The 27988-nt window shown below is 38.6% G+C and overlaps 2 protein-coding genes, 1 long non-coding RNA gene and 1 other non-coding gene across 7 annotated transcripts in view; 1 reads left to right on the forward strand and 3 right to left on the reverse strand.

The window, feature by feature from the left end:
- The first annotated feature begins 34 nt into the window (after nt 1–34).
- Nucleotides 35–7312, forward strand: LOC112163114. The gene is made up of 2 exons (XR_002922226.2): nt 35–319; nt 7127–7312. It is a non-coding gene; the product is annotated as an uncharacterized LOC112163114 (long non-coding RNA).
- On the reverse strand, nt 199–271 carry trnav-cac. The gene has a single exon. It is a non-coding gene; the product is annotated as a tRNA-Val (tRNA).
- srek1 (splicing regulatory glutamine/lysine-rich protein 1) lies at nt 565–14545 on the reverse strand. 3 transcript variants are annotated; one of them, XM_024299283.2, is made up of 11 exons: nt 14221–14545; nt 13937–14070; nt 10432–10547; nt 8967–9113; nt 8655–8833; nt 8443–8573; nt 8268–8373; nt 8082–8186; nt 7372–7443; nt 7166–7280; nt 565–1926 (listed from the first exon to the last, which is right to left on the reverse strand). In XM_024299283.2, exons 1-11 carry the CDS (start codon nt 14346–14348, stop codon nt 1768–1770), a joined length of 1392 nt encoding a protein of 463 aa, XP_024155051.1. In that variant the 5' UTR covers nt 14349–14545; the 3' UTR covers nt 565–1767. The 3 variants fall into 3 exon arrangements, with proteins under 3 accessions (XP_024155051.1, XP_024155052.1, XP_024155053.1); XM_024299284.2 differs by having other exon boundaries at nt 13937–13965; nt 14221–14544; XM_024299285.2 differs by lacking the exons at nt 13937–14070; nt 14221–14545 and adding an exon at nt 10838–11612.
- Nucleotides 14546–15531: 986 nt separating this feature from the next.
- erbin (erbb2 interacting protein) overlaps nt 15532–27988 on the reverse strand; it is a 62274-nt gene continuing 49817 nt past the window's right edge. The window contains exons 16-27 of one of the 2 annotated variants that reach the window (XM_024298873.2): nt 27460–27581; nt 25344–25511; nt 25086–25268; nt 24894–25011; nt 24633–24816; nt 22082–23465; nt 21776–21907; nt 20739–20792; nt 20404–20559; nt 18616–18708; nt 18457–18531; nt 15532–17492 (exon numbers count right to left, since the gene is read on the reverse strand). In XM_024298873.2, the coding sequence (XP_024154641.1) occupies nt 17391–17492; nt 18457–18531; nt 18616–18708; nt 20404–20559; nt 20739–20792; nt 21776–21907; nt 22082–23465; nt 24633–24816; nt 24894–25011; nt 25086–25268; nt 25344–25511; nt 27460–27581 (2771 nt within the window). In that variant the 3' untranslated portion in view covers nt 15532–17390. The remainder of the gene's footprint in view (nt 17493–18456; nt 18532–18615; nt 18709–20403; nt 20560–20738; nt 20793–21775; nt 21908–22081; nt 23466–24632; nt 24817–24893; nt 25012–25085; nt 25269–25343; nt 25512–27459; nt 27582–27988) is intronic. The other variant, XM_036214563.1, reaches the window with a different exon arrangement.

Raw genomic sequence — 27988 nt, forward strand, 5'->3', positions numbered from 1 at the left:
TAATAATAATTAAAAAAAATGTAAATGTTTGTTCATGTATTTGATATATTTTGTGTGAAATGCAGCCTTTGTGGAGATTCTTAAATCATATTTAGACATTTGTTTTCTAAAAAAAACATTTTTTCCCACTAGGTCACTATTAATATTTTTTTCGGTCTAGCAAAAATATATATATTTTTAAATTTAAAAAGAAAATGATGTTTCCGCCCGGTTTCGAACCGGGGACCTTTCGCGTGTGAGGCGAACGTGATAACCACTACACTACGGAAACCGCTGGTGTGTGTGAGCAAACTCTCTGGCTACAATCATTGACGAAACGGTAGGACAAACAGCTAAAGGTTATTTTAGCGTTTGTTTCTTATTACAATGCAGTATATATATATATATATATATATATATATATATACACATATATATTAAACAAAAATAATTCTGTATTGTTTTTTTTTTTTTGCTTCACGTTTGAAACCACGTGAAACACGTTTTTCAAGCTACTTTTTTTTTTTACTCGACTTTTTCGTCCATCGAGTTCAGTTATTATAGAAATAAATAAGACAAAAAAACTTAAAGAAAATCGTTTTTATTGGTTTTGTGGAAACAGGTTTGTAATTTGCACATACATCTAGTTTTCTGAAAGAATATTGTCAAACCGTTTCGGTCCCCACCTCAAAGCATCTTTAAACATGGTTTCTTTTATGTTGTTGATATTAAAAGTTCTTCACAGACTATCAGTTTTCCTAGAAGCAGTTTCTTCATAAAATGTTTAATCAATTTCCCCTCCTAAAACATAAAAAAAAAATCGGAAAATTTATTTTAAAATATAAATTTAAACAAACAAACAAAAAGTTGATCTGTTTTCACTGGAGACAAAACATAAAAAAATTACAAAAAGACCCATCTTAAATCTATTCTGCTATTAATGACAACTTACAATACTTTAATATACCTTTCATAGTTTTTTAACATCCAACATAAGTCTCAATATTTTATTCCACTCTTCTTTACAATCGTAGTCGAGGCACTTTTGACCTTTCACCTGTCCTGCGTGCGCCGTCCTCAGATCTCTGCCGTGGTCTTCACATGAGCAGAAATGAGCGTGAGAAAGATTTATGTACACCCACATGAACGATATCAGATCCGGTCCTAAAGCAAATGAAATGCAGTAATGTGAAGCAAAGGAGCCTCAAACGTTGGAGGAAGAATGAAGATAACAGCGAAGAGGTGTGGAAGTACATTTGACACATTTTTAAGATCAAATTTGCTCAAAAATTTGAATCAAAAGTTCACAAATGTGACTTTTCATTCATACAGGAAGTGTAAAACCACCAAAATAAAAGCCTTTCATTCCAATCTGCGAAATATAAATATTAAAAACTACTGACAAAGTCAGGATTCATTTGTAGGAGGAAGATTTTATTGTAAAACATCCTTAAAAGATGAATTTTAAATTTGGAATGAAGCTTTTACTTTGGCCACATTTTCGCTCAGAGTTTAGGATCTGATCGAGCCTCTGATGAGAGGAAAGAAGACATCTCCAAGGGTGTGACGAAGTCTGAAAGATCAAGCTTTATTACTGATCTCTGGTGTGTTTGTAACAGTTCTGAAGTGACACACATGCTAAAAAAGATCGATTCTGATCACGAAAGCGCCAGAAGTTCTGCCGATTTCTCCAGTGTTTCGATGAAATGAGGGCGTTATCGGGTGGAGACAGAGGAGCTGCTGGAAGTGGTTGTTCTGTTAGTATACGCACACGATGGCTTTGAGACGTCACTTGCTGCCGTCGGCGCCCAGAGAGCCGTCCTCGCTCCGAGACTTGTAGCTGCCGTTGTGCTGGACGCAGGGGGGCGGAGTCATGTCCTCGCTGTGAGAGGGGGAGTCCTCTCTGTCGCTCTCGTACGCTTTCCTGACTCGGCTGTAGTTCTCCACCTGAAAACACGTCAACCATTCCTAAATCTTTAAGCTAGTTTGGTTTGTTGAATCAAACTTTTACTTATAAGGAATTCATTTCTCTAATTGTCAATTTTAAGGGTCAAAAATAAACTTTTTTGTGTTTTCTTTAAAACAAAGCAAAAAAAAAAGGCAATTTTCTTTATTTTATCAACCATCAATACATAGATATTCAAGGAAATCACAGTTTTATCGTCTGATCTAGACTGGCAAAAAAATCCCATCTGCCTCTTGAAGAACGGATCTTTTATCTCTGAGTCAGCTCTCGTTTATCTAGATTGACCTGCTCTCTTTAGGATCACCTAAACCAGAAACTCATTTTACAAAAAACACATCAGAGAATCAGAAAAAACTGCAGATATTTTTTCAAAAGGACAGAATCTTGATGCTCAGCTTTCAAAAAAAGAGAGAAAAGAAGCATGAAAACGCTGGTTGAGGACGTTTAAAAAAAGTGTCTAAACTTCTTTTTGTGGCATTTTTCTGACAATACGCTTTACAACGGCTAACAAGTTATTTAAACAACAGTATGTACCAATAAATAAAACTAAATAAAATATTTTCAATAACTTGTGGAGTACCACAAGGTTCTGTCCTAGGACCAAACTTAATTAAACTGTTAACAACATTGTTAGTGCATCCAAAAGGGTATCTTATTCGCTGATGACATAACACTTTTTCTTATAGGACATAATAGTAAATAAAGAGGATTAATTAACCTGAAAATTGTAAAGTTTTCATTTAAATTGTGAATAAACAGAAGATGAAATCCAGATGATGCATCCACCTGTAGAAGACTAGATCCATGTATGTCTTTTTTTTACTGGCGTAGAACTGTAAGGCTGGATAGTTAGGATATTGATCATTAAGAGACACTATTTCTTCATAACTCTCTGTTTGGAGGGTTAAATGGAGGATAAGGGAGAAGGGAAGAATTCAGATTGGGCTTAAGACTCCCTGTAATCAGAACTGAGGCCTACAGAAGGGCTTTCCCTCCTCGATACAAAACGTGAATATCTCATAAAGCAACATGACAGTTCCCTAATGTAGTACGTTTTTGCAATACTGAAGTAGTAGTCACGTCAGAATTTGAAGACGTGTTTCCAAAACTCTCCGCTTGGAGGGCTACATGAAGGGATAGGGAGAAACCGTTCAATGTTGGTGATATGAGGGGTTGTAAGCTAGCAGGAGAGACTGTAAACAGAGAGCTCTCAGCAACAGGGAGGGGAAATCAGAGGTGACTCTCTAATGAAACCATGTATGTCCTAGAAAGCGACACAGGTTTTTCAATTTTGGCTAAAAATGTCAAAAGATCACCGAGAACGCTTTGAAAATAGATCAAAAGATGATCAGAGTGAGACGTTAAGGTCTACCACCACTCTACTAGCTTCTCTGGTTCTTACTGATTTACTGACTGAGGTGTCGCCTCAAATCTGCTTTAGGTGGAAGCTCCATCAAAAACCTGTTTTATTTCATTTTTACACCTTCATCCAGCTTCACTACTCTGACGGAAAACCTTAATTCTGCATGTAGATGAACAGTTTGGGCTTCTAAAATAAGTGTTTTGATCTAACTGGTTCTTAGAAATTGCAAATCCTGCAGAAGCATTTCCGTCTCTTCTGATTCTTCAATTCACAGACAAACACTTCAATCACTTTTATGCAGAAGCACAAATAATCTGGATTAAACCTAAAACACCTTTAACTTCCTGTTTTCTATTTATCAGAACCAAAACTATGAAATCTCAAGAAAAACACAAAACCTTTTAGCCTGAACATAAACACTTCCAAACCCTGAGAAACAGAAAAAGTTACAAAAACTGTCAGCGAAACAAAACCCCATCAAGATAACGCCGGCTTTGTTTAAGCCATCAAACGAGAGTTCAGATTATTATCGACTGAAAAAAAAGAAATAGAGCGCCTGAACACCTTTTATCTCCACCTTTCAGTCTGCTCTGCTTAAGTAGGCCGCTAATGTGGTCTGAAGCTCCAGTTGAAGAGAAATGGAAATTTATAGAAAAGTGTCGGCTCAGTGTGATGAGAGAGATACATTTTACACAAAAAACACGACTAAAAACACATTTACACTTTGTTTTTAATATGAAAAATATTCCTTTTAAAGAGTGTACCACATTTACTCATAGTTTCATGACATAATTGTGCTTCTGGACGCACAATTCCACCAAATCTAGCACAAACTCATCATTTCTGAAGCCTCCCACCTTCATCTCAGTTCTTCTAAAATCCCCCAGAACACCTGCAGATCTTTTTAATTTTTTACATGAAAGATCCACAATAAAAGTATGCAGATTAAAGAAAAAAATGTTTATAAACTCCAGCAGATGACCTCAAACTGAACTTTTTGGATGACTGGGTATACAAACTACAAAAGTTTGAGTTTCCTGCTGGATTCTTTGCTGCATTTCCAGAGATGAAGCAGCTTTCTGTTTTGTATTTTTGAGTCTCTCTGGTGTATTTACAGCAGGAGTGTCAGACTCAACCACACAGGGGGGCCAAAATCAAGAGAACACCTTTGGGCCTTTAATGAACACTCTAAAACTACATTTTTTAAACTTTAAAACTGTAACTTTTTAACATAATTATGAACTAGATGTATAGCATTACCTGTGAAAATGCAAGTCTGAATGCTGTAAGCTGAATTTGGCTGCTGAAGATGCTAGTGCTGATAGCTGAAAATGCTGAAATTGATAGCTGATAGCCAGCTAAAATAGTAGCTAATAGTAGACTAAAAAACAAAGGTTAGCCAAAACAGCTAGCATGTAGCTGAAAAAATAGCAAAACTTTCAAATATCTTAAAAAACTTGAAAAAGCTTAAATTAGCCAAAACTGCAAGCATATAGCTGAAATATTAGCAAAACTCAAAAATAGCCTAAAAAAATGAAAAAAGTCTAAATTAGCCAAACCAACTAGCATATGGCTGAAATATTAGCTAAATGCCAAGAAAAAGCATAAAAAAACGAAAAAAGCCTAAATTAGCCAAAACTGCTAGCATGTAGCTGAAATAATAGCTAAACTCAAAAATAGCTTAAAAAATGAAAAAAGTCTACATTAGCCGAAACAGCTAGCATATAGCTGAAATATTAGCTAAATTCCAAAAAAGCTTAAAAAACCTGAAAAAAGCCTAAATTAGCCAAAACTGCTACTATGTAGCTGAAAAATAGCAAAACTCCAAAATAGTTAAAAAAAACTGAAAAAAGCCTAAATTAGCCAAAACAACTAGCATATAGCTGAAATATTAGCTAAATTCCAAAAAAGCCTAAAAAAATTTAAAAAAGCCTAAATTAGCCAAAACTAATAGTATGCAGCTGAAAAATAGCAAAACTCAAAAATAGCTTAAAAAACTGAAAAAAAAACCTACATTAGCCAAAACTGCTAGCATATATCTGAAATATTAGCAAAACTTCAAAATAGCCTAAAAAAATGAAAAAAGCTTAAATTAGCCAAAACAGCTAGCATGTAGCTGGAATATTAGATAATTCCAAAATAGTCCAAAAAGCTAGCAGCATGCCAATTAATAGAATTTTAAAACTGTATATTATTCCAGAATAAATCAACCGAAACCTTAAATAACTTTCAACATTTTACTCTCCATAAAAATATATTTTGCCAAAATTATACAAAGTAGAAATAAACGCAAGATAACAGGAGGCCATAAATAAAAATAAAAATTGCATTTTGAATGCATTTCTTTATGAAATAAATCATAAAGAACCAGGCAAAAAATGATTTGTGATATACGACATATTGTCAGTGGGCCACAAACTCCCTGCTACAAGGTTTCAGAGAAGGGGGCGGGGTTCCTCCGTGCCACAGTCCCGCCCACAACTCAGAGGTCTTTAAATTACCGTAATTCCTGAACGGTTTGCTCTATTTGAAAAATTCCAACAGTTTCTGAAAGCTAAGGCTTTGCCCTTTCATGTCAATTTCATGTCATTACGATAATCTCACTGCGATAAGACAGACGGAGCGGTGGAGAGATGCAGAGAGCGGAGACCCTCATCCACTGAGGTTCAACACACAGGTGTCCAACTACCTCTAAACACAAGAATCCTTTCACCAGGTGAAATCTTTCTCCACTGATGCTGTAAAATCTGAACACTCCTTGGAAGTGTGGGACTTTTAACTGTCACTGGCAGCATCACTAATGTCTTTGAGGAGTCAATGAGGACAGAATTGTCCTGTGTGACCAAAAACGCCTGGAGATATTTTACATTTTATGACCATTTTTTGCTAATTTAGAGACAAAGATGCCAACATTTTGTCGTAAATAGCTTTATACTGAAAACATGTAAACTTTTAACTATCAAATCCTGTTGTTCATGTTCATTTTTACTTTTTTTCTCACTTAAAACTCTAAAAATCACATTTCCACTTTGTGTTTTTTTTTACATTTTAAATTGTTTTAACACTATTATGAAATAGAAAAAAAAAATGTAAAATGACGATATATATTGAAGATTTAATGTCTTCTGGAAAAAGGGGCAAAAGTACACATTTGTAGGACATTATCTGATCTTTTCATAGTTAAAATTAGCAGAAAAGTCCAGGCGGATATTTTGAGGCTTAGGTGTTAAAGGGTTAAAAGATCACAGAGGATCCTTTCAAAATAAATCAAAAGATGATTGGAGTGAGTCTTTAAAGAAGAAAACACTTAATTTAAAATGAAAATGTAAGAACATTGTGTATAAAAGCTTGCAGACTGTTTGCATTATCTTCAGGCATCATTCATGGTATTTTATTTTGAAGGTCAACAGCCTCTAAGAAAGCCATTCTGTTTTTACTAAAGATAAAATATGGCGTTTAAAACTAAATAAACAATTTTAAATCTTTTAAGATAAAATAAATAAATATTTAGGCAGAATTTGTTATTTTTACAAATATTTTAAAGTTTATTTAGGTGCACTTTGGGTTTAAAATGTTCATTTATATAGAAACGTCTTCTCTAAAGGTGGTAAACACTCTGATTAACAGCAAATATAAACCTTTTCACATGTTTTACTGCTTTAAATGTATATTTAGGGGGAAAATTAGAAGAACAGTGACGTTTTCAGATCCTGAATTTGTTGTTTACAACTAACGGTTCTGCTGCTCCTGCAAAGCTTAAATTCCGTTCACACATTTTATACTGCCTATGTAAAGTTTGACAATTCCGGTTTCTTTAGGAGTTCTGTACTTCAGGAGTGAGGAGCGAGCATCCGTACCTTGGCTGTTTTGGATCTGCTCTTCATCCTGTCGCTGTCCCGGCGACTCCTCTTCCTGGACGTGGAGCGCTCTTTCCTGTCCCGGCTGCGCTCCCTCCTCTTCTCCCTCTTACCGCTTCACACACAAAACATAAAAGGACAACCTCACAGACCGCATTACTGAGATGATTGAGTTTATAGAACCTGACGGTTTGTGGTGCGTTTACCGTTTGGGAGAGGGGGATCGGGCTTTCCTCCGAGGGCTCCTGGATCGCTCTTTACTCCTCCTTTTGTGGCCTCTGACAGGAAATTTAAATTAAAAAAGTGTCATAAAACCAAAGATATTCTTAAAAAATCCACATTTGCTGATGATGTTTAGCCCAATAATTGTTGAAAACAAGTGTGTTGATGTGTTTGTTTTAAATTTACACTTAGATGTAACTTTGTAGATCAAAGCTTTTAGAAAAAAAATATTTTTCTTGTTTCAATCCAGTTTATGAGAACTGCAAGAAGATCTAATCGCCTTCTTCTGCATCTAATGTGCTAAATGAGGCCGATAAAGTCAGAGGAACAGTTCTTCCTCTGTTTTGAACATCCTTTACACTGTTTTTTTAGAGGAGGCCCCCTGGTGGATAGTTTGAGTATTGTCCTAATAGTTTAATTAAATGAAAAAAGTTTTTTTCCTCCTTAATTTTATGTTAAAAACTAAACTTTGTTTTTGAAAAATTTGACTTGATAATTATGTGTTTTAAAAACACAAAGCAAAAAAAAAGAAGTATTTTATGAGTACTTTTTGTTTTGATTAACAGTTTTTTTAGGGTAAACACTATATTTACTTTAGAGAATGGTGACCCCTGCTGGAAGAACCAGGAATTACAGGAAACCGTAAAACTTAAAAAAAAAAAAAAATCTAACTAATTAACTATTATTTACAAACCTGGAGCGACTTCGGGCGTGTCTTTTGTCTTTAGAGCGAGAGCGCCGCCTGTGGCCGCCTCTGGAACTGTGACTGTTCCCGCCCTGCCACGACCTCTGTGAAGATCTGCACCGCGGGAAATAAAATTCGTTATTTACTGGATAAGTGAGAACTTCTGCAAACACCGCAAGAGAACGTCCTGCTCACCGGTGTTTCGATCGGGACCTCTTTCTGTGTGATCTTGAGTGTGAGTGTGAGCGTGAACGGGAGCGCCGCAGCCTCTGAGAGCGACCGGACGAGTGCGTCTTTACTTCTGCAGACAATGTAGGAGGTTAACGCCTTCAGCTCTACCGCCAACAAACAACAGATCTGGACTCTGTACCTGGTTCTATGGCAGCGGCGATGGTGGACTGAGCTTCCCTCACCCTCTTCATCACGCTCTCCAGCTCTTTGGCAGCGGCCTGCGGCGTCAGCTCCGGCGGCTTCACGATGGCGTTGTTGGAATGATTTACCCTGCAGACAGAAGCCACATAAAACTTTAAGTTTTGGCCCAAAAAAATCCATCTATTCTTTTAAAAGAGTTGGATCTCCTACTTGAGAGGTCTGTCTCCAAACATGACTCCGTTGAAGGTCAGAGCTCTGGCGACGGAGTCCTGCTCCACGAACTCCACGAAGGCGAAGCGCGTCGGCTGGGTTTCGTCTCCGGCCATCCGCACAAACTTTACATCTCCCACCTGCTTGAAGAACTCCAGCAGCTGGTCTGCTGTGGTGGTCTGCAGGAGAAGAAGGAAAAGCAGCAAACGATACATTTACATCAGAGCTCCTGTTGTCAGAACATAAAAGTCTCCAACAGTTTTTCTCACTTTAATGGATCGTTTTAACAAAATCTGTTGTTGCTGTGGTTACCTGTGAGTTCAAGTTGCCAACATAAACTGTCCTCCTGATCTCATCGATTTTGGAGGGATCAACGTTTCCCATGAGCGGCGGCTGGGCGAGCACCGAGGAGGTGGGGCTGAGACCAGCAGAAATACGATTCACTATGGGGAGGTTTAGCTGTGAAGGAATCACACACAATCAGCATGAGCTTAAAGGAGGTCAAACATGTTCTTTTAAAGCTGAATAACTTTAGTTTATATTTGTCTAAGGGTTAAAATCAAACATTTTCATGCTTTTGAATAAGAAATTATCTTGTTTTCATTCATGTGTTTTTTTCCTATGAGTCGGAATCTAATTGGTCCACCTGGCCACAAGAGGGCAGCACAGAAAGAGATGATTTTCTCAACAATTAGTGAAATTCCCAGTGTGTCTGTGGGGCTGCTTAGAAAGAGTAAAAGTGTTTATTTTTGGAAGTAACAAGATGCTTAATGACCGGATTATTGGCTGAGAAGGACAAAGGCTTTTTCTTGAGTCAAAAGTAACTGCAGCAGTGGATGCAGTTTATTTATTTTTCAGAATAAAAGGTTCACATTAAAGCTTTGGTTTTAAGCTGTGTTCACTATCGTGTAAACCAGGGGTGTCAAACTTGATCGCACAAGGGGCCAAAATCCCAAACACACCTTAAGTCACGGGCCGAACAGGATAAAAATTTATTGAACACTCTAAAACTAAATTTTTTAAACTTTAAAACCATAACTTTTTAATATAATTATAAACTAGATATAACGTATTGCATACGATAATGCCAGTATGAATGCTGTAAGGTGATTTTGGCCATTGAAGATGCTGAAATTGATCAGTAAAAATGCTGAAGCTGATAGGCAGCTAAAATATTAGCTAAATGCCAAATTAGCCTAAAAAAAAAACAAAGTCTAAATTACATTAGACAAAACAGCTAGTATGTAGCTGAAATTTAAGCGAAATTCCAAAATGGACAAAAGAAAATCTTAGTAAATGCCAAAATAGTTCAGAAATCTAGCAGAATGTCATTTTTTTACTTTAAAACTGTAACTTTTTAACATAATTATGAATAATAAAAAGTCAGGAATATTATTCCAGAATAAATTAATTTAAACAACTTTCAATATTTTACTCTCTGTAAAAATATATTTTTTTCAAAATTATACAAGTTTGAATAAGATAACATCGGGCCATTAATAACAATAAAGTAAAATGATCTGGAAGGCCGGATATTAGAGCCGGATCCGGCCCTAATATCCGGCCCTAATATCCGGCCCCCGGGCCTTGACTTCGACACATGTGGTGTAAACGCTCAAAGATCCCTATGAGTGAAAGAGCGTTTGTTATTTAGGTGTTGCTGGTGTTAAAAGCAGAATTTTTTGAAACAACACAAAAATCACTGCAGGTGTTTAAGTGTACAAGTTAAAACGCCTCTCTTCAGCTAGACTGGCTGGCAGACACAACGTTTTCTCACATTCTGAAGGGGACTTGGAGTCGGAATTGGCAGCAAACCTCCGCCCGGAATCAGACTGGGTACAGGAGGGACAGGTGCCAAGAGAGACAGAGCCTTGGCCTCTTCTGGGATTTTTCCTGCAGGACAAATCGGATATTAGCGAGGGCAAAAGAGCCTCTAAGTCTCCTCTAAGTCTGCACAATTAGCCCACTGTATTCTAGAGAGAAAGAAGCTCATAAACTGCCCCCACACAAGTCTACTCAAACCGATAATTACTTTGCTTTAAACACTCTTCTGTGAAACTAACATGGTGTGAAAAATGAATTTACTCATTTAGAAACAAACAGGAGCACAGATTTGTCCGTGAACTCTTTTCATTAAGTAAGACAAAGCAAAGAATGAGTCAACACTTTGATGCATGGGTCACCTGTACTGGAAACATATTGGTCATGAACCATACGATATCAAGCATGGGCGCTTTTCCGCGGGGCGATCGTTTCGCAGTGTTGGAAAGGTGTGCAACACAACAACCCCAATGGCTGCATCACTAATAGCACACAGAACATCAGATACAGAAAAAAAAACAACAACAATTTTAAGAACTGTAGGAAACGTTAGCCATAACTTAGCTATGTAAGAAATCAATTCAATTATGAATGTTTTTCTCATTGATTATAATCTGCTTCCTTGCAGAGGAGGAAAACAAACAGAGATTTATCTTAGCTTTCTAACAAGTTTCCCTCTGGAAACCATTTTTCAAAATAAAACATTAGAAGTTAAAGACCCACTCCGATAAAAATACATACATTTTTGTGTTTTAAACAGGTTATTGTGGCATTTTCCTGATTATGAATAATATATATATAGAGAATTAAATCAAAATTGAATTTCTGAGTAATTATTTGTTAAAATTGTTATAAATCAGGAGCACGTTGTTTGAAAAAAAATCGTATTTGTAACATAGAAACTACGCCGGGCGGGTCAAAAGCTTTCCTGCTCCGCTCCATTCTGATGCATCCACTCGCTGACAAATAGATCCATGAACATCTTATGCTACGTACACATCGGGCATGTCATGTAGTGCTGCCACAAACGATTATTTTAATAGTCGACTGATCGCCTCATACACAAAGTGATGTAAAACACACATCTTAATCATAATTAGCTTTAAACTAAGAACTAGATATGTTCACATTAGCATTATTGTAGATAGAATGTAAGCTGAATTTGGTTGCAAAAGATGCTGGTGACAATAGCTGAAGATGTTGATAGCCAGCTAAAATATTAGTTAAAGGCCAAATTAGCCTAAAAAAAAGCCTAGGTTAGCCAAAACAGCTAGCATGTATCTCAAATATTAGCTAAACTCAAAAATGGCCTGAAAAAAAAAACATAAAAAAAGTTTAAGTTAGCCAAAAGAGCTAGCATGTAGCTGAACACAAAATATCGTAAAAAACAAAAAAGCCCGAATTAGCCAAAGCAGCTAACATGCAGCTGAAATATTAGCTAAATTCCAAAATAGCCTAAAAACCAAAACAAGCCGAAGTTAGATAAAAAGGCTAGCATGTAGCGGAAAAATTAGCTAAACACAAAAATAGCCTAAAAAACGAAAAAAAAGCCTGAATTAGCCAAAACAGCAAACATGTAGCTGAAATATTAGCTAAACTCCCAAACAACGTAAAAAACTTTATTTAAAAAAGCCTGTTAGCAAAAACAGCTAGAATGTAGCTAAAATTAAAACTCCAAAAAAGCCTAAAAAACCTTAAAAAAATGCCAAAATAGTCCAAAAAGCTAGCAGAATATTATTATAACTTTCAACTTTACTAAATTCTGAGTCCATATAGTAGAAAATAACGACTATTAAATTAGTCGTCGACTATTTTAATAGTCGATTAGTCGTCTAATCGTGGCAGCCCTAATGTCATATGCGTTCAAGAACGTGCTAAGCAGATGGTGTTCACACTCGACTGTAGCTACCTGGTATTAGCGCATGTAGTAAAAGACTTGGTGTCATATAATTTAATCAATTTCTCATACGCAACTGATTTTGGTTGGTACTTCGCCGCCCATTCAGGATCACTACCAAATCTGAGTCCCTGATTGGTCAAAGTTTTTGGACATAGAGCCCCAAAACAGATTAAAAATTAACATGAAAGGACAGAACATGGAAGCCCAAAACGCACATATATGCACCTTTACAAAGACTTTTCATTGAAAGAGGTTGTTTGAACACATTTTCTAGGCAGATGTGAACGTAGCATTCGTTTTCCTAGTCTCAAAATTGTACAGCTAGATAGCTCCAAAATCGCCATTTTTGTTGCACCAGTAATTTTAGGGTGATAGGGGCTATAAGCTAGTGGGAGAAACGGAAAGCTCTCAGTAACTAGAGGGTTTCCCCCACCTCTAATATATTATAAAGTACTGCCACTCTGCAGAACTATGTCACATATTTACCCAAAAAACTGCATAATTTTAACTAAAAGAACCTCTAGGAACGCTTTAGGATAGCTCAAAAGATAATCGGAGTGGGTCTTTAAATAAAAAAACAAAACAATATAGCATGTGTCATTATGATCTGTTCTGTATCATCTTTGGAAAATCAAATATGAAGGATTAAAAGATGCTTCCAACACTAGTCCTTCACTACAACAACAGTCGCAGCAGGAGAACAACAGTTAGCCGTCCTCCTAGCCCCTCCTTGTGTGACACACATCCCAGCGATGTGTCGAAGCAACCTGGACAGAACTCAACCACACACAAGCTGCAGCAGAAAGAGAGAGGGGAGGGGAGGGGTTGGACAACAACCAAAATAACAAACGAAAATAACAAAGATAAACACAGCGCTAGAGATCAGCAAAAACTGTAGTTTCTAAGTAGAGACAGTAGAGAGTGGACAAAATGGAATAGTATGAAAGTAAACAAACCGAAAATAAATGGAAAATAAAAAATAAAATAAAAAAAAAAGAGACAAGGTGTCCATCTTGGAAGGTTCAGCTGGCTATTCTCCGGGTGACATTCCCCCTTGAAGGCTGCGTTGGCCCGATCGGGGGGGTAGTGGCTTGGAAAACAATGCCTGACTCAGGCTAGTGTAGTGTAACAGCTGGGCCAGTCTAGTCATCTGATATGCACACATAATCACACAGAAAAAACATACAGAACCAAATTAATAAACTCTGTAGCCATCCAGCACCAAGTTACGAGGACAAAAAGCATCAGGTTAGAGGTGACATCATTGTACAAAAAAATGGAACAGTGGCACCCAGAAGGATGGGGAGTTTATTAAAAAAGGAGCACCATAAATGAATGGAAAGATGGGTTGCAAATGACAATGTGGTTGTTTAATCTGTCAGAACCATCTTGTGACACCAAAACAAGAGCCTTTTCTGGGTGCTTTGAGAAACTAGCTAGCCATAAAACCCATCACCTGTGTCAGATTCTAAATATACTGGTGACACCACCCCCATAAATAAAAACACCGAGGTAAATTTAAGGAAGAGGTCAAAGGAAGTCATCTGAGATTGGCACTCACCTTCAGCACATGGGACTACTATCAGAGCTCTGTCAATAAAAACAGTGTTGGTCAGATGTTGCGCCACACCAACACTGGAAGGCTCTCGATACTTTATGTAACACACTTTGGATGAAAAATTCAGAGTTGTGTTGCTGTTGATAAGAAAAGAAATAGAAATAAAAAAGGCGTTACTTAAATATTACATTTCCAGGTTGCTAGCTAAAATAGTACGGCGGACTTGCGATTAGGCCACAAGTCCGCGGTGTTGCCTGGCGCCTCAGGCCGAAGAAGGACGCACTCACTCGGGCGGGTAGAGGCGCAGCTCCTCGATGTCTCCTAAAAAACCGAACAGGGTTCGCATTTGCTCGCTGCTCACAGCCGAGGACAGATTGGTGACCTGGACGACGGTGGTCCCAGGTATCCCGCTCATTGTAAAACTAAATTAAAATATTTTTTTGCCTGTAGGAATTCTTTATTTTCTACCTTTTCTAAATTAGCCTTTTGGGCACAGCGCACCCTGCAGGGCGTAGCGGGAAACGTCACTCTTCCTCTTGGGTTTAAGCAGCGACACAACTGGCTGTGAGGCTCACTAGCTCCCCCTACAGGTTCACACGCCTCATAACTACAAATCTGGTCCCAAAATGTGTAACAGCAAATGGATTTAAATAATCATTTGTTTGTTTTTTTTGGGGTGATTTCCAATTTTGTTTTTACAGATAATATAAATAGAGAAGATAAAGCCTTTTTAGATACGGTCACAACCAAAATAACAAAACTGGAAATGAAATTTTAATAAAAACAAATTATAAAAAATATAAAACAGTGCAAAAAATGTTAAAAGCTAAAAACTACGTCCACAAAACATACTGTTTCAGGAAAAAGAAGGAAGAATTACATCAAACAACCTTGTGAACGAACAAAAAAAGGTCTGTGAAATTTTGGAAACCTTTAGATAACAAAAAGCCTAATGGGACAATGTATGGATAATTATGACTTATTGAAGTTGTTTTGGTACTTTGATGGTTATATTTTTATTTTATTGTACACTTATATTTGTGTCTTAAAATACTTTTTAAAGTTCCACTTTAATTACATTAAATTTGTGTAGTGTTTTATAAGTTATTGGACAGCAATCCTGGAATAAATTCTGTTTAAACATTATTGCAGCAACATTTAACAACAAAATTATTGCAAGCTGTCTTTCCACTTCATCTTGTGATTCAATTCTTACCTTCATCATCAGTATCAATGTTTGTCAAAATTCATAGGTATAAACAAAGGTAATCCACAAGGTTCTTGTTTTGGTATCTTGATATTTTACATACTTATTAATGATTTGCCAAATTGATGATCAAAATGTGATATTCGGCTCTATGCAGATGATACTATGATCTATTGTTCAAAACCAAATCCCTTAGATATAAATGAGTCATTGCAGCATAATTTTGATTCCAAACAGAAACAGCTTTCATTGAATTAATTCTGAATAAAACAAAATCATTCAGTATGTTATTCCAGAAGAAAGACTGAATATTGACTGATTCAAAGTAATCCCTTAATTCTGCTAAAAAAAAAAAAAAAATACACCAAATAAAGGACACAACAGACACTAATCACTGTTAAACAGAATTAGTTTATTTCCCACAGGTTATTTTTGAAACGGATACTTCTGTACAAAATCTGGAATGTCGGATAAACTTCTACCAATCATTTCATTGTGACCGTTTCCGCGGAAACCTTAAAAACTCTAGATTTACATTTAAATTGGCGTCTTTGCTTTGCAATTTATTGCTGCTTGTACAATCGCAAGTCACTAATGCAACATTTGAGTCTTCTTTTGAGTATTTACAATTTGATTAGTGAGGTCTAAAACCCGCAAACGTCTGCTAAATAAATACAAACAAAGTGGGGCTTAAGAAACAAACCAAATTGAACATTTTATCTCCCAAAATTGTCTAAAATAATCATTTTTTTACTGTCATGAATATAAAGTGACCCAGAAATGAATCTCCCCATTCTTAAAAAGTCAAAAGTAATCAACAAGGACAAGAATAATCAAGTTTCTTCTGTGTAAAATGCACATTTATCATTTGCCACCCTTCATTTAAACCAGCACACTTTTTCTAAAAAAACATTAAACAGAATCTCCACAGTGTTTCTAGTTAGATTTGACAGTGGCTTAATAATAAAAAAAGCAGAATCTGCTTTGGATTAAATCTGCTCCGTTTATATTCAACAACGGATACACTGCTGGATTTTGAACTTGCTACCAAAAACAAAACAAGCCCCACCCATTCAGAGCTCAGCCAATCAAAATTCGTCTCAGCAGCTCCGGGTTTGTTCACTTCCCGCATTTCCTCCCAAAGTTACACATCCGAAACGCGACACGGTGAAAGCTTCAGGCGGAGCGACGACATGGAGAGATTTCACTACTTTACATCATCATGTGCCATTTCGTTACAAAACAAAACATTTCACAGTATAAAATCATGTAAAATTATCAGGGTTTGTTTAAAAACGATGTGAGAATTAAAATAAAGGCTTTTTTTTAAAGTATTGCTTTCTGCTGCTAACGTACTGTGGAAATGCGAGTATTGCTCGGGTCGTGGGGGTCACACGTCCTCCCGGGTTTGAACAGTTCGAGGTCTATGGCACTTTGCGTCTCCCAACGGTTCTGTACAGTGACAGGAAAACCAAAAAAAAAAGCTGCTCAAAAAGTGATTTATAGAGAAAAAAAAGGCAACCTGTGGTCTCTTCCCATGCAAAACAAAAAACAAAAAAACTGCCAAAAAATAGTCTCCTCTTTTACCCGCTGAACCCACTTTCACAGCTTCCTTTGGTTCATCAGCTTCACCAACAAACAGAGCGGCCATTTTTTATTTGCTGGGAGGGGGCGGTAAAAGCTTCTCCACCCCCTCTGCTACATCTGAAGGTTTTGCGAGTTCGCTGAGCTCCTGTGGAACAGATTTGGAAAGCCTCCATGATCTACATTCGTCTCCTCCATACCTAAACTTGACACAGTCCCCCAGAAGAGGCCGGAAAACGGTTTCCACTCCTCAAATCTTAATAAAATAAAATAAAATAAAAGGCAAACTGGAAGAGAATCAAGGGAGCTCGCCCCCTAGTGGTCAGCAAATCCATCTGATGTGTGAAAAAAAAAGGATCAGTGAGTTTTGGACAAAATGGATGATCTGTACAGAGACCACAGTTGAGTATTTGCATCAGAGCATGTCGTATCTTCAGCTTCTTTGTATAAAAAATATATATATATATATTTATATACACCACAGTGACGGCCTTCTGAGGACTCGTGCTTGCAGGTGTTGGCTGCGCTCTCGCTACACGCAGTGGTTTCTCCCATTCCATTGAGACTTCTGCAGGTCTCCACTTCGAATCGTCCCAAAAGGTGCCAAGATGAGTCTTTTGTGTGTACAAAAATATGACCCCGCCCCCCTCCACAATCCGGTGAAGTCTATGCTTCCCGTACGATCAATAAATCCACAGTGGTTGCAAATGTTTTCAGGAGGGAGACGGCGTTGGCGTGATCGATATTCACAAAGTTGTATCCGTTAGCCTGCAAGACAAGAAAACGGGTTTACTATAAAATGTATAAATAAACGTAAGTGTAAAGTGTCGCTACCCGATCCGTTCCCGAAACCCAATCAGGACCTAGCATGCGGGAATCTTTATCTTCATCCGCTAAAAATGCCCTTTAGAAATACATTAGGTGATACAGGTAGTTCAAGTGCCTGAAGGCAGAGGGCGCTGGTGAGCCCAGAGAATGTGGCACCACGGCTAAAGAATTAAAGAGTTAGTGGTAGAAAGTCCAGATATTCCTTAATATTGTTTTAGCATCAGGAATTTGTGGAGACTTGTCACTGGCAGTGATCTTGAGACTTTTAAAACTGAAGAAAGAAAAGGAAGTCTCTGTTTCTTCAGAAGGAACAGCACACTTTTTCACTTTTTTACATTTTTCCTTTTTGTTAACATTAAAATAAACGTTTCCGAGCTACCACGTATTGTTAACATCTGAAGAGATACTCTGGTAAGCGGCATAAAATGCTTCGAGTGGAAGTAGACGCACTTTGTGCATGGGGAGTACGGATTGGGTGACCCCTCCCCATGTGTTCCAAACAGGAAGTACCTGCTGGCTCCAAGAAGCAAAAATTCCATAGACTTCTATAGAGAAATAAACAGCTGTTATTCAGTCTTTTCTATTTGTCAAAACTTTTTTTTTTGTGTGCAAGTTATTCAAGTTATAAACTGACCAATCAGAAGCCTCAATAAAAGAAGGTGGCAAATATTTAACAGATTGGGGGTGTGGACTTCCAACAAGCTCACTCCTGATTGGAGAAAGTGGTTGCCATGGAAACAATCAGTGCTTACTGACGCTGTTTGAAGTCTCTACCGCTAAAATTGGCGACTGAATTAACGTCATTTGGTTGTAGCAGGAAGTAAGCCGTTTTCTATGGGTGACATCACTCTGACTCGGTCCAGTTCTCATATTCAGTCAATGGTGTCAACACAAATCGGGATACCTGAAGGATTTTGTCTCCCGGCTGAAGGACTTTTGAAGCTGGGCCCTCAGGTTGAACCCTTGTCACAAATATGCCCTGCAGTTAAAAAAAGAGATTTCAATCAAACTCTTCACACTTCTGTCTTGAAGAAGAACACGAACATCTAAGGTGTGAGTTTACATTATCATCAGGGCGGAAGGGGTTTCCCCGGCCTCCTACTCCACCTGAAATACTGAAACCCAGCTCCGGATTCTTCTCCACTTTCACACGGATCTGAAACGACACCCACACCACGTTTAGCAGCCATCGCTTCGGCGTCTTCGCCGTCAGAGTGAAGCGAAAGGAGACGGCACAGAAATATACATTTAGAGAAACTGTTCTGATGGGAAAAGTCTGCAGACGTTCCCACGATACGACTCAACTGTAGGAAGTCATTCTATGAGGAACTGAGAAAAATAAAAAGTGTAAAAAACGCCTCAGAGGAAGTAGAGAGAAAAGTTTCAAAGTAAAAGCAGTTGTTGGTATTAAGGCTAAATAATGAGAAATGTAAAAAGTTCATTTTTGCCTGATTGGTTTGACCTCACATGAACTTCAACCAGGTTTGGAATTTGTTGCTTATGAGCCTAAACTCCACGTTTGGATATCTGTGGTCATTTCTCACTTCAAAGTTTTGATAATTGGTTCCTCCTTTAAACACAAACCGTGAGGTTGAAATGATGGGCGGGGCTTTCTTTGTGTCTTGGGTCTGTCACAGGATTGGTAGTTTTAGCATCATAAATTAGATCCAACATTTAAATTGACTTTTTAAAATGTTTTAGTTGTAGATTTACAAACTATAAAAAGGAAATTTAAATGAAAAAGGTTTTCTAAATATGTATTTTTCATGCTTTTATGCTAATTTATTTTGCATATTTTACCTGCTAATTTTTGTTATTTTCATGCCAATTATTTTGTGTAAATTTTTCTTGTTTTTCATGTCAATGTTTTCGGTATTTTTAGTGTTCATTTTTTTTATATTTTTGTGCTAATTTTTTCTGAGTTTTTCATGCCAATTCTTTTTGTGTTTTTTGTTTATTTATTTTTTTATTTATTTTTTTTATTTCCAAAATTTTCCAAAATCGTATTCCATGTTTTTTGTGATTTTTGTGTGTTTTCATGACATTTATTTGTCGTTTTTTTTTTTTTGCTATTTTTTTGTGTCAATTTTCCAGTGTTAATTTTAGTAATCTTTTTTCATAATTTTTGTGCAAATTTTTTCCATGTTTTTCATGCTGATTTTTCTGCGTTTCACATGTTAGTTTTTTATTTTTGTGTTCATTTTTTTGTTTTCTGTGCCAATCGTTTTTTATATTTTTCGTGCCAATTTTTTGTGCTTTCATGCTTCTATGTTTTTTGTTTTATGCTACTTTTTGTGTTAATTGTTTTCATGTTTTGTGCTAATCTTTTTTGTGCAGATTTCTTTTTTTTTAGTTTTTTTGTGCCGATTAATTTAGTATTTTTCGTAGTAATTTGTGTTTTTTCATGGTCATTTTTTTGTGTTTTTTCATACAAATTTTTAAAGAACCAAAAAATACAAACAAACTTGCTACAAACCTTATATGCTCAATAAAACTATTGTCTGCAGTTAAAACTTGAGAATCCATAATTTGTCATGACACGATTAATGTCCGTTTTGTTTATGCGCTCGTCTTGATATTACCAGTTTGTTTGTTCTTTTTCCACAAATATTACAGAGAAAAATGTTGTGGACTTAATAAATATTTACCAGTTTGCGCCGTTTATTTTTGTTTGTGGTGATAAAAAAAGGAGTTACAGTCTGAGCTAATTGTTTTTAATTGACATTTTTATGCCAACTTCACTTTTCCTTTAAACGAGTAACAGCTCCAAATGTCGGTTATTGGCCTTCTCGACTAAAATAATTGAAATAATGATCTTGGTCGATCTCGGATAAAGTGAAGCATTATCCACCTCCTGCGGCCTCGTGTCAGGGGGGTAACGGGGGGGCGCCGGGGGCTGAGAGACTTTCAGCATCAGGTAGTCGATGAGCTGCTCTCGGGACGGGTGACGGCCCATAGATGTTTGAGGTCGAGCCGACGGGCCCATCTGGCCGTTCATCAAAGGCACCTGGGAAAGAAAAACAGAATTCATCATCATCTTCTATAACTCAATAATGATTAATAGAGTTACTGATTTTTAAACTTGTGATGTGATTTTAATGTCTTATCCATACATCTACAAATAAATACATGAAATAAACTTTACTTGAAAGCTCTTAATGAGGAAAAATAAATCTTTATTCCTACTTTTCTGTGGTCCATGGTGTAGCTTTGTCCACCCTGGAGAGGAAAAACATCATCCTAACAGAAAGAGAAATAGAGTTTTATCAGAATAAACCCGTCTGGAGACAAATGTGATTCCTCAAAGTATCGTTTGGAAGCAAAATGACATTTAAGCAGGAAATATCAGAAGAAATGGTTAGGAGAAGCAGACGTTTGTAAGTATTAATCTCATTGGCCACTTTATTAACTGCACTTCACTTTAATGCAAAATAATAATAATACACAAATAAAGTTAGAGCTTTATTTATGTATTATAATTACTTCCAAATAACCTGAGAGGTTATAAAGTGATTTGTTAATTATTTAGCAAAATTAGCTTTTATGCTGCAGTTACAGGACAGAAAAAAGTAAATATTTGACGGATTTATGGGAAGAAACCAACTTTTAAGAGAAATCAGTAAATCTATGAGGATTTTATCAAAGAATGTGGCTTAATATATTGTTAAAAAATAAAATGAAGCAAATCATGAAACTTTAAAGCAGCTTAAGCTTCAGTTTCCTATTAAATATACAAATAATACCCATATTTGGTTTGTTAGTTTGTATTAAAAGTACATGAGAATCCTCACACTTTTGAAAAAATATCTGGAGCAACTTTTTCAAGTGTTTGGCCAATTTTAATAAATAGAAAGTTAAAATGTTAAAAAGGCAATACTTTTTTTTTTTAAACAGTTTCATCCTTTTTAGAGAGAAAATTTCAAAATAAAAGCCGGTTTTCTCACTGTAGCCCTGTTTCAGTTAATATTTAAATAAAGATGAAATAAAAAAATGTGTTTTTTATGATAATAATTAGTATAAATAATTAGTTTTGACTTATAGGTTCGATTTGAAGGTCATGACCAGGTCAAATGAAGAGAAGTGAAAGACGGCTTCTTTCGATTTGATCGGCGAGCGGGACAACAGGGACCACAACAAATCAAGCAGGAGGAGGAGGAGGAGGAGGAGGAGGTTTCTGGGTTGGTCTGAGCTCCAGGAAGGAGCAGCAGAGACACGGTACTCACACAGAAGCTCAGGTGGGGCGGTCCGTCCCTGCCACTAAACACCAGGGAGCCTTGGCTGGCATGCATGTCTCTACCGTCGTGAGACCAGCTCAGCGGGAAGTTATTGGAGTTACAGGAGCGAGACAGAGCATTCTGACCACACACAACAACCAGCGGCAGGAGGTGACCATGCAATCCACCCAATGAGTGACACACAAAAAAATGCACAAACATGCAGTTAGTTAAGGTTAGTCGGGATTTCTGCACTATTTTCAACCGTTAGTTTCCTTCACCGTTTGGCTCACAGAAAGTTCGACCCCTCGTTACCTTTTCGATCTTCTTGGCCTCGATGTGCCGCATCACCTGGTCTCTCCAGTCTGCGGGGACCCTCCCCGGGCCCGGCGCGTCCAGCAGCGAGTGCTCGGACTTGACCCTGGCGTTGGGCCGCTTGCTGGGGCTGATGTGCTGGTAGTTGAAGTCGCTCACAGACATGGTCCGCTCTGGAAGCTCGTGCGGGGGCGGCCTGGCGCTGACGGGCCGGGACGCTCCGGGGCCGTCGATGCTGTAGGTGCGAGCCGAGAAGGGCCTGTGCGCCACCATGGCGAGCGGGCCCCTGGGGAGCGCGTGGATGTCCCTGTACGTCATGTACTCCCCGTCGGCTGGCTGCAGGCGCCTCAGCTCGCCGATGGAGACGGCGGAGGCGCCGCTGCTCTGCCTCTGCAGGGTGCTGCTCCTCACCTGGCCGCCAGTGGAGTAAAGTCTCTCCTTGGCCATGGGGGGCCCCTTCTGCTGCGGCTGCAGGGGGTACGGGGGCGCCTGGTTTCGGTTGGAGAAGTTGGTGTTGGCGAGCGAGTGAGGAGGGTGGGGGAAGTAGCCCTGCTGCTCTGGAGGAACCGCTGACCTCTGACCCCACAGGCTGTCCTTCGGCATGGCACTGCTCGTGTACTGGACGTTGTACTGAGGGGGCGGGGCTCCAACGCTGGAGGAGACGGGATACCTGGTGGGAGGAGTCATGGAGGAGGACAGCAGGTCTGAGGAGGAGGAGCTGTTGTAGACGTGGAGAGGCTGGTCGTTGAGGAGCTGGCTGGCGGATTTGCTCCTCACGATGCTCTGGGCCGGAGCCCCCGGTCCCGGGCCCACCCCCACCATCCTGCTCATCACGCCGCCGTCTTCGTCTCCCTCAAAGGAGAACAGCTTCATGCCTCCTGCTTCTATGTTGCTGATGCTGTGCGACTTCATCACCTGCGGCAGGTAGGACCGTTTCTCTGGAGACAGCTCCTCCGTGCTGCGAGACAGAGACATGTCGCTGCCCACGGCCAGAGGGGCGGCGTGCATCGGCGAGGGCTCCGCCCTCTGCCCCCCCACGGCCTCACTTCCACTCCGATTCCCGTTCTGGAAGTACTGCTGGCCGTTCAGGTCGCCCTGGGGCACCGGACCGTTCTTGGCCTTCTCCGAGCCGTCCAGGTGGTCGGCGTCGTAGCTCGGCAGCTTGGTCACGTTCATGTTGATCTGGTCCCACTTGGTGTAGGTCTCTCCCACGCCGCTGTGGATCCCCTTCCCAAGAATGGCCAGCCTGTTCTCCATGCACAGGTCGTAGTCCGGCGGCGTCGGCTGGGTTCTGAGGAGGGAGGGCAGGGACGTCTCCGAGCCGTTGCCGTTGTGGAGGAGCGGGGTGGTGTCTCTGGGCTGGTTCATGTTCTCATCCTCGTCCCTAAAGCAAGAACGTCACGTGTGAGACGAGGAAATACGATTCATCCTCTCTTTTAGTCAGTCGTTACCCTAGAGCTCGGTGATCTGGAATTTCTTAGATGACAACATAGTTTTTTTTCAGGCGATAATGATATGTATCACCATAAATTACTATATTTGTAAAATTTTAACGCTCTGCAGCCTAAAACAGAAATGTGTAATCATTAGGAGGTTCTTTAGATTTAAATATTTATTTCCTGTCATACTTTCAACACAAGAACGGCAGTGGATGTGAATTTGCTGCATGAATTGATTTTGATGTGAACCTAGAGTATCGATAATATCATTATCAAGATGAAGTATTGGTACTACCACTATGACACGGATACTTTCTTTACTTTTTGTAGCAGTTTTTCTTCAAAACGTGCAGTAAAGAGCTTGAATTTTTAATTTGAGTTCATGCAGGTGCAGTGTCTGTCTGCCAAAAAGCAGCCCAATCCGAGTAAAATCATCCAATATGACAGCTCATGGACCTTGTGGTAGAGTGTCCGCCCTGAGACTGGAAGGTCGTGAGTTCAAATCCCGGCCGAGTCATACCAAAGACTAACTGGACAATTTGAGCTGAAAACCGTCAAACCTGGCAACATTGTCTCTTTGCGTAAACAGTTTAACTCCTCCTCCCTCGCTGCTGGTCAGACCTTACCCCTCCCATCTTCATCAGAGATTTGAGTCATTAAAGAGCCACACATTTACCCTCATAGCATGATTTTTTTAGTTGTTGTTTATATTTATTAGTGTTGCTTTTGTTAACTTTTTTCTCAAGTGTCTGATATTTGCTGCATTTATGTATTAAAATTATGCTTATAGTGCTGTTATAAGTAAATTTTTCTATTTTAGTTACGGTTTTCTTATTATTATTATTGTTTTATACCATAATTAACATACATGTTTTATATGTGATGTTTTTTCCGTTCCGCTTGTTGACATTTAATATTAGCTAAAAGTCTCTTTTCTGTTTTATTATACACTTAATTAACAAAGAATTGGATGTTTCCGGCGATATTTATTTGGTATCACTCAAACTCCCAGTATCATCCAGCCCTACTGCCTTCATGATAATCTACTGTTTCAATGGTTTATTAAATAAAGTTAATTAACTTGAGGTCATCAGGTGTAAAACAGAACTGACCGGCTTCTAGGCAGGAAAGGCATCCTGGCCTCCCTCTCGGGCGTGCACAGAGAGTTGTCCTGACTGCTGTCCGTGGTCAGAGAGACGGAGTCGGACATGCGCGACGGCGACGAACAGTTGCTGTTGTTCTGGTTGCTGTTGGCCACGGTGTCATCCAGCAAAGAGTCGGCATCTTTCCCATCATCTGACAGATACAAAGTCACCAGTCAGGCGCTACGGTTCACAGCTAAACCTCCAGTAATTACACCGATCCGACGTTACCTTTTCTATCTTTACTCAGAGACACCACTTTGGGCTGGTTGATGGAAATCTCGATGAGAGGCGGCCTCATCTCTGCGATTCTCATGTCCACCTCGTCATCCGTCAGCTCCTCGGGATACTGGAATTCAGAACCGTTCTTTTACTGGACTTCTGGTTGAGGAAATCACAACAACTTTACGGTGATCAAACTACCTCCAGGGTGTCCTCGTGGTTCATCGTGGAGGCCTCTGATGATTTCATCTGAGCTTTCTGGGAACTGACAGACTCAGAAGTGTCTTTCGAGTCCTCCGTAGAAGGATTCTGGGCCTCAGAGTCGGTTGATACTGGGGGGTGGGCGTCTGCTGGCACGCCGTTGGGACAGGGGGCCTCGATGACCTGTGGGAGATGCATTACATTCATGTAGAGGATAATAGAGTGATCCTCTTCTTCTGAAATAAAGATGATGCTGACCTTCACACCCACATCCTGGATTCCAATGTGGTTCCGCTCGGCTGGTTTGGATTCTTTGCCCGACCCCTCGCCGGACTCGCTCAGCCTGTGAGCCACAGACTGGGCCGTCTTCACCATGTTCTTCAGTTCGTCTGGGTATGGCGTTGGATACCGTTTCAGGTTTCCCTCCTGAATGTGTAAAAACAAAACTGAGTTAGAGATGAAAAGGAAAATCATTTGTTTTAGAGATTGGGATCAAATCAGGCTAAAATTGGGTTAAGATGAGCATTTTAGATCGCGATAAAATCATTGGCGGTTTAATCTGGCGGGATTATCGTAGAGCAGTGATTGGTGCTGATCGAACGGTATCTGAGCACAGATGAAGAGGCCTTCACAGGAAAGAGGATGTGTGCTTCAGCTGCAGTCAAAGAGGGATCTGATGTGAGCATAACTGCCGTGTAACAAGCAGGAAGGAGTCCTTCTTCCTCTGATTTGACCACCAACAGCTTCTGAAAGAGTTCTTTAACATTCGCTCTGCAGCATGTGATCACTGCGGTGGTGTTTCAGATGTTCAGATCACAACATTTCTGCCTCTGGATTTGTGTTTTCAGACTGAAAACCTTTAGTTTCATCAGCTGGAATTAGAATTTGTTTTTTTTTTAATGTAACTTTTTAAGAATAAATGATAGACTAATCATCATTTCATCATTAAATTTTAACAGAAATATTCAAATTTGCTTAAAAAACTGTTGTGTTAACTATGCCTTAAGTCTGAAAATCAATTAACCAAGTGATTGATTTGGAGATTTATCAGAAGAAAGAGTTCTGTAGAGGGAGTGTGTAGTAGCAATAGTCTGCTGATACAATATGTATCGCGATACACACAGCACGATATGTATCACGATATATTTCAAGACCGTGCCAGAAACTGTATGTCTTTATTTTATTTATTTTTTATTTTTTTTATATATATATTTTTTTATTGTGACTTGGAAAAAACTTTAGCTGAATATTTGGATATTTGTTACAAGAAAGAGTTCTGTAGAGGGGGTGTAGTGGCAATAGTCTGCTGATACAATATGTATCGTGATACACACAGCACGATACGATATGTATCACGATATATTCCAAGACAGTGCCAGAATCCATAATTTATTTTATTATGAATTAGAAATAACATTTTCCGAATATTTGGAGGTAGAAGAAAGAGTTTTGTAGTAGGGGTGTTTATTGGCAATAGTCTGGCCACACAATACGTATCGCGATACACGTGATACGATATGTATCACGATATATTCCAAGACCGTGCAAGAAACCATATTTTCTTTATTTTATTATCATGACTTACTTGGGAAAAACTATCTGAATATAAACACCCCTTTCACATATATAATTATAAAGCACATTTTTATTTAATAATCAGAACAATAAGCTCTGCTGCTGTATCTTATATACAGGTTGCTTTTAACCAAGAAATATTGTTTAGATACTAACGTTGTCTGATTTTAACAACAAAATATTTTATAGCAGAGGAAAAACAACCTAAAAGATTGATTTTGTTGTAATTAGTAATGTTTTATATCAATGGTTGAAAAAATAAAAGGCTGGGTATTTCCAACACTACTAAAAGTGGCTGAAATTGAAGTTTGAAAACAGTTCAGATGCTTTCTTGAAACATTTCAGTGAAGAAGCTGCATGACGGCGTGAAGGAGAGCACTTCAATGTGCCAAAGATGCTTTATTTCTTTCTTCCAGACAGTCTGCACTGAAGCGTTGATTTTCAATTTACTTAAATTTTGGAAGTAAACAACGTGTTTCACCGCTCATTGCTGTTGGTTTTTTCCCCAGAGCATTATACATGTTCATCAGGTTGGTGAATTACAATCTTTAAGTAGTAAATGAAAGTAAGATGCTGAACTACGTTTGCTTATAAATAATTAATTCAATATCGATACAAATGAATTATCGCGATATTTCCCTGAATAAATATTTCTTTACACTCCTATTCAGTATTGATAAGCAAATGACAGAAATTCCACCTTTTTTATTTGGTGAGTTTTTCTATAAAGAAGTGAAGGGTAAAGCTCCTCTCTGCATGTTGTTCCTTTTCAAAATAAAAGTGCAGGTGTGGTACTAACCCTCGGGGGGGCTTCTCTCTCATCCTTGTCCTCGTCGCACTCGAAGGCCACCTGAGCTCGCTGCTTGCGTTGCTCCTCCCAGAGCGCCGGGTTGAAGCTCTCTGAATCAGAGTGGGGGATGTCTGAAACGACAAACAGAGGACGGGTTTTGAACTGTTCCTGCTTCGACCACTAGATGGAGCTGAAGCGACAGGAGGAAGCTGTAGAGGAGCTTGGAGAAGTTTAACCCTTTAAATACGGTTTGATTCTGGAAATTAAAGATGTGATGATTATGAACAGAGAAGAAACAGTTAATTTAACCTAAATAGTTTTACTTCAAGGAGTAATATGTGACAGTAAATTTCTGATTATTATCAAAAAATGCTATTGGATTAGTAAATGTGGTTCTATAAAATGTCCTAAATTTAAAAAAGTACATTTTTTTTCTATTATTTCTTTGCTTTTATACTTTTAGGTAAAAACAAATATATATTTACACAGACGATTTAAAGCTTAATTTTAACATTAGGATGGAAATCTGTGTGGTTTC

Source organism: Oryzias melastigma, linkage group LG12, assembly GCF_002922805.2.
Source record: "Oryzias melastigma strain HK-1 linkage group LG12, ASM292280v2, whole genome shotgun sequence".
Classification (NCBI taxonomy): domain Eukaryota; kingdom Metazoa; phylum Chordata; class Actinopteri; order Beloniformes; family Adrianichthyidae; genus Oryzias; species Oryzias melastigma.

Excerpts from the sequence above, each read along its gene's own strand:
- srek1 (XM_024299283.2), bottom strand. The coding sequence starts at position 14,348 with ATGAGCGGGATACCTGGGACCACCGTCGTCCAGGTCACCAATCTGTCC. Across the intron at positions 9,114-10,431 it reads CTCCAAGTCCCCTTCAGAAT|CTAAACCTCCCCATAGTGAA; the intron begins GTGAGAAAACGT and ends ATTCCTTCACAG. Across the intron at positions 7,444-8,081 it reads CACGCCCGAAGTCGCTCCAG|AGGCCACAAAAGGAGGAGTA; the intron begins GTTTGTAAATAA and ends ATTTCCTGTCAG.